This window comes from Amaranthus tricolor, chromosome 9, assembly GCF_026212465.1.
Source record: "Amaranthus tricolor cultivar Red isolate AtriRed21 chromosome 9, ASM2621246v1, whole genome shotgun sequence".
In the NCBI taxonomy this organism is placed as follows: domain Eukaryota; kingdom Viridiplantae; phylum Streptophyta; class Magnoliopsida; order Caryophyllales; family Amaranthaceae; genus Amaranthus; species Amaranthus tricolor.
The window spans coordinates 24,786,443-24,792,745 of NC_080055.1; the positions used below are offsets into that span (position 1 = coordinate 24,786,443).

At 38.2% G+C, this 6,303-nt stretch overlaps 2 protein-coding genes across 6 annotated transcripts; both read left to right on the forward strand.

The window, feature by feature from the left end:
- Positions 1-299: 299 nt before the first annotated feature.
- LOC130824341 (pentatricopeptide repeat-containing protein At5g02860) lies at positions 300-4,809 on the forward strand. 5 transcript variants are annotated; one of them, XM_057689307.1, is made up of 4 exons: positions 300-2,885; positions 3,038-3,159; positions 3,237-3,338; positions 3,488-4,809. In XM_057689307.1, exons 1-2 carry the CDS (start codon positions 418-420, stop codon positions 3,075-3,077), a joined length of 2,508 nt encoding a protein of 835 aa, XP_057545290.1. In that variant the 5' UTR covers positions 300-417; the 3' UTR covers positions 3,078-3,159; positions 3,237-3,338; positions 3,488-4,809. The 5 variants fall into 5 exon arrangements, with proteins under 5 accessions (XP_057545290.1, XP_057545291.1, XP_057545294.1 ...); XM_057689308.1 differs by having other exon boundaries at positions 3,492-4,809; XM_057689311.1 differs by having other exon boundaries at positions 3,245-3,338.
- Positions 4,810-4,938: 129 nt separating this feature from the next.
- On the forward strand, positions 4,939-6,090 carry LOC130823418 ((S)-8-oxocitronellyl enol synthase ISY1-like). Its single transcript, XM_057688038.1, has one exon. It carries the CDS (start codon positions 4,939-4,941, stop codon positions 6,088-6,090), a length of 1,152 nt encoding a protein of 383 aa, XP_057544021.1.
- The last annotated feature ends 213 nt before the right edge of the window (positions 6,091-6,303 follow it).

Genomic DNA, 6,303 nt, shown 5'->3' on the forward strand with positions numbered 1-6,303 from the left:
ATATCCACCTTTTCGTCTAAATTTCCATGATCGTGACAAAATCATAATCATTATTATAGAAGTATATAATATTGTATGGTATCCTTATTAAACTATCATATACTTACCGATTTAAATGAATTCACAATTATTCATATCAGATGATTTATAATTTTTTAAAATTAAAGACATTAATACATCAATTTATGTGAATTATTATATTATTTTATTAATTTACACAAATATTTTAAAATAAAATTATCATCATGATTAATACTAGTAGTAGTGAAGAAGTATCTAAAATTCTAAATCAAAATACCTCTTTATTAATCACACAATTCAAAACTTATCTCAAAATACTACACCGAGTCCATTAGACACTTATCCTGCATTGCCACTCTCTTTTCCCGCCCTCTTATCTTTCTCCGACCGCCATTGATGATGGCAGAGAAGCTTGCAATTCCAGTTCTTTTACCTGGTCCTTTACCTTCTAAGCCTCTTATTGAAGATGAACCCAGATACCACTCTCAATCTCTATCCTTAACATCACCATCATCATCTGTTCCATTAAAGCCTTTTGTTCGCCAACAGAAAAATACCAACATTATCAGAACCTACACCTTAAACCCTTCTCTTCGTCATCTTCAACGACGTCGTAAGTCACTGGGCAAGCATCGAGACCCGAATCGAGGTAAGCCTTGGACTCACCATAGTCTTTCCTCTTTAGGTCAGCAAATTTTCCAAATTTTAATTGATACAGATTTTAATTCTTCTAATTTAGACCAAATTATGATTAAACTGTTTGAGAATCAAAATCGGCAAGTGGGTAGTGTTGGTTTAGAATCTGTGAATGCTGACGTTTTGGGAATAATTAAGAGATTAGGGTTTTTGGGAAATTGTGATTTGGCTTTCAGTGTCTTTAATTGGATTCGTTGTCGAAATGATTGCCAAATTTTGTTAAATGGTCCTGTTGTTGCTGTTATGATTAGTATTCTTGGCAAGGAAGGTCATGTATCAATTGCAGCTTCCTTGATTAATGAGCTAAACAAGGATGGTTTTGATATTGATGTTTATGCTTATACTGCTATGGTTAGTGTCTGTGCGAGTAATGGACGGTATCGAGATGCTGTGTCGTTTTTCAGGAAGATGGAGGAAGTTGGGTGTAAACCCACTTTGGTTACTTATAATGTGATTTTGAATGTTTATGGAAAGATGGGTATGCCTTGGACTAAATTTGTTGAAATCATGGACTGTATGAGACATGATGGAATCGCTCCGGATTTGTACACTTACAATACTCTCATTAGTTGTTGTCGTCAAGGGTCTTTGTATGAGGAAGCAACCAAGGTTTTTGAGGAAATAAAGTTAGTTGGCTTTGTGCCTGATAAGGTCACTTACAATGTCTTGTTGGATGTTTACGGGAAGGCTCAACGTTTTAAAGAAGCCATGGAGGTTTTTCGAGAGATGGAGATTTGTGGGTTTGCACCTAGTGATGTGACTTATAATTCCTTGATTTCAGCTTATGCAAGGGGCGGTCTATTAGAGGAAGCTATGAAGCTTAAAGCTCAGATGGTTAAGAAAGGGATTAAGCCCGATGTATTTACTTACACTACCCTCTTTTCTGGTTTTGAGAAGGCTGGAAAGGATGAATGTGCAATGAAGGTTTATGAGGAGATGAGAAACTCGGGTTGCAAACCGAACATTTGCACCTATAACGCCCTCATCAAAATGTTTGGTAATCGGAAGAGGTTTTCGGAAATGATGCTAACATTTGAAGAAATGAAGCATTGCAATTGTTCCCCCGATATCGTTACTTGGAATTCTCTTTTGTCTGTGTTTGGACAGAATGGAATGGGTGCTGAAGTCTCGGGTTTGTTCAGTGAAATGAAAAGGGCAGGGTTTGTACCCGAGAGAGATACATTCAACACATTGATAAGCGCTCACAGTCGATGTGGTTTGTTCAGCCAATCAATGGCTGTTTATAAAATGATGCTGGAAGCTGGTGTCGTACCTGATATTTCAACGTACAATTCTGTTCTGGCAGCATTAGCTCGAGGTGGGCTTTGGGAAGAGTCTGAAAAGGTACTTACTCAAATGAATGATGGTCAGTGTAAACCAAATGAACTGAGCTACTCTTGTTTGTTTCATGCTTATGCTATCGGAAAGCAAATTGAACGTATGTGTGCTCTGACAGAGAAGGTGTATTCTGGTGAAATCGCAATTCACCCTGTGCTACTGAAGACATTAGTTTTTGTAAATAGCAAAATTGACCTTTTAGTTGAAACCGAACGAGCTTTTTGGGAGTTGAGGAAAAGAGGCTACTCTTTGGATATAACTACTTTGAATGCCATGTTATCTATATATGGTCGACGACAGATGTTTAAAAAAGCTAATGAAATCATGGATTTCATGAAGGAGAGTAAATTTACTCCTAGCTTGACAACATACAACTGTCTGATGTATATGTATAGCCGGTCTGGGTCTTTTCTGAGAGCAGAAGAGGTTCTTAGAAAAATCGTTGGTGAAGGACTGCAGCCCGATATAATTTCGTATAATACCGTTCTCTATGCTTATTGCAGAAACGGTCGATTGATGGACGCCTCTAGAATTTATTCAGAAATGTGGGACTCGGGTATAGTTCCTGATGTAATTACATACAATATTTTCATTGCATATTATGCTGCTAATGATATGTTTCTGGAAGCCATTGACATGGTTCGCTGTATGATCAGCCATAATTGTAGACCTAACCAAATTACGTACAATTCTATTGTTGATTTTTACTGTAAGTTCAATCGTCTGAATGAGGCTACTATGTTCGCAAGTAACCTTTGCAAACTAGATCCTCATCTCCCAAGGGATGAAAAATCAAGGTTGTTGGAGCGAATAGAGAACATGTATCTTGGGTAAGAATCATCATCCTTCTGGTGGGCTGACATGTTTATATTTTTATATGTTTGGGTGCTATGCTTGTCATTTGCTCAACAGCACTGTCCTAATCTCCTGGTGAATCGTGAATCGAAAAAAGTGAATTATAGTCGGTTTTTGGCTATTTTAGGGTCATTTTGAGCAAATCGCGAATCCAAAAAACGAATTAATTGGCGAATCATGTTACACAGCTCAACAAGAGATTGACTTTTATATAGGAATGCAGCTGACAAACTTCTTTCTGTTACTAAGGTATCCTCTACCAACCTTTGCATACTCTTATATGAGCTATTCTCTTGTATATAGACGTGTGAATGTGAACCTTATAGTCTTTCAGGAGGATGCTGAAATCAAACTTCAGAGCTTTTATGCTATTCTTTCTATGGGCTAAAAATAGATTTTAAATGGACTGCTGCAACTTGCCGTCCGATGTATGTTCATTCCTTATCTATTCTTACATGCTAGTCTTATACCAATGTTGTGCTGATGCTGTGACGATCTATTTGTATCTTAAATACTCATGATATTCTATATGTTTAATTTGTTTTTTCTTCTTTTTGTGGTTTTGATGGGTGGTAAGGAAGAAGGTACAAAATAGAAGGAGCCATACTTTGGCTTTATGCCAATGGATTAGAGCAGTCCGCTTGTTAGTGGGAAGGAAGAAGAGACAAAGTGTGGTTTTCAGGACAATGACAGCGAGAAATGAAGGGGAATAAAACTGAAATAGGTAGGACTAGCCAACAAATTATATGAGGGATTCTATAAAATGTAATTTATGATTTGCCCTTGCATCTCTAAATTTTTAAAGGATGACACCCAATTCATGATTGAAAGCACAGTAATGACTCAAGAGTAATTGTTTGGAATTGCTATTTATGTCTTAAATCAGGCCCTTAAGAGCATGGATAGCATTTGTTTAGGCCTTCTAACTTTCTTTGTGAATTTGGTATTTAAAATTATCCTTGAGGAAAATTTATGATCTCCAGAGGTGTTTTCCAATTTTTGGCCTTTGATGTTGATTATTGTGGATGTTAATTGTGAGGTATGAGCAATGTATGTACATAAGCTTGCTAAGTGTAAATGTAAGCATGATGTAGCTTCAAGTCTACTAACTTCTGTTTGGTGTCGAGTGACTAGAATTTGTATCTTTCAATGGTTCGATTTTGTCCGACGAATTAATTTAGACATGTTTGAGCTTAAGGGAGTGAAAGCCTATTGGAAGGGATGCTCTTGCATCACATGATAAGATATTATAATATGAGTGTTTTTAGCTTATGATACCGAACCAATTGGGTATTGTTGTAACTCGAACATGAATAACACGCACTTTATTATAGTTCATGTTATAATCTTTTCAGCTAGTCTCTTGAAAGACCGTCACTTTGAGAGACGTCACTCAGGCCCAGCCTATTAAAGCTTAATGTCTACTTACTATATCCTTAATGCCTACTTACATTATCCTTAATGCCTACTTACCATATCCTTTAATGCTCACTGAGTAACTTACTCTACATTTTCCTTTGTGGGTTGGATCAATTCAAGATAGTCTCTCAAAGAGACCGTCTCTCACAAGAATTTGTGTAATCTTTTATATTATTTTTAAGTGCAATATGTTGAGGCATGAATGTTGAATGCTTTCCTTCTTTATTTTAGTATTTTTTCTATAATAAGAAATCTATTTAGATGACAATATGTTCTATTATAAACCTAAGATGTCCTTATCGAAAAACTCATTTTACACCTCGTCAACAGCTTGGCTAGTACCCTGTTTTATATCCCTCCTTTCCTTCTTTCCATCATCACGGACTTATCTTTCTCTCTCTCTCGCTCTCTCTCTCTCTCGCTCTCTCTTCCGTTGTGTCCTCATACAACCAGGGTTCTATAACTGAATTTGCTCCATGAGCTGGTGGTGGTTAGGCGCTGTAGGCTCTGCTCTGCATGTATGTGAACGTATTTTTCTCAATAGATTTTGTTGTATTTTAATTTTCATTTCATTGAAATTCACTTTTATACGTTTGATCATTACAGAAAATGGAGAGCGGAGATATTCCATCGAAGTATCAAAATGTAGCCCTCATAGTCGGTGTGACGGGCATGTCAGGCAACAGTCTTGCAGACATCCTTCAACTTCCTACGACCCCTGGTGGCCGTTGGAAAGTTTATGGTGTTGGACGAAGGCGTCAGCCTGAATGGCAGTTTCACCATAACCACGTTCAATACATCCAATGCGATATGGCTGACGAAGACGATAGCCAAGCTAAACTTTCACACCTGAATGATGTTACTCATATATTCTATGTTGGGTGGGTAACGAAATCTTGTGAAGCCGAAACTTATGTTGAGAATGGTAAAATGTTGCGTAATGTTCTTAATGCCGTCATACCTAATGCACCGAACTTGCAGCATATTTGTCTTCAAACGGGTCAGAAATATGCCGTCCCTTCTTCGGACGCGTTAGGTGAGATTCAAGAAGAACCTCGATTTATCGAGGACCTCCCCAGGGAAGACATCGAAGATTCTTATTATGCCATGGAGGATATATTTTTGGAGGAGGTTGGGGAAAAGCGGAACGTGACATGGTCTATCCACCGACCTGCTGTAATGTTCGGATTTTCTCCTTATAGTACTCGAAACATTGTTGGGTCACTCTGTGTTTATGCCACTATTTGCAAGCATGAAGGACAGCCGTTAAGATTTCCGGGCATCCAAGCTGTCTGGGACGGGTATTCAGAGGTTGTGGATGCTGACCTGGTGGCTGAGCAGCAAATATGGGCAGCAATTGATCGCCAAGGCAAGCGACAAGCGTTCAATTGTAGCAATGGAGACATGTTCAAATGGAAAGATCTGTGGAAGGTTTTGTCCGAGGAATTCGATCTAGAATATGTGGAATTCGAAGAAGGTTCGAACAGCCTTGAAGGAATGATGAGCGAAAAAGGTCATGTGTGGGATCAGATTGTACAGGAGAATGAAATACTACCGACTAAACTAGAGGAAGTCGGGACTTGGTGGTACGTAGATTCCATTCTCAGGAACGAGGTTGTATCAGACGGTCAAATTAGTCGGAACATGGCTAAAAGTAAGGAGTATGGTTTCGGAGGTTTCAGAGACACTGTGGAGTCTTTCCGGTTTTGGATCGAACACACCCGAAAGTACAAGATCATTCCCGAAGCAAAAGCTAGCTGAACTAGATCATCATTGGGCATATTTTTGCAAGGTCAACTATGAATTGGTACACAAGTATTGTTTGATCTATGTGTTTGGTGAATAGTTGTGCTGTGCCCTCAACTTAGCCAAAAATGCCAACAACAAATGCCCATTGACCAAATCATGTATGTATTTGTCAATCATTAAATCATGTGTTAATGACATCCATCTATGTTTGTATTCCCCCTTGTT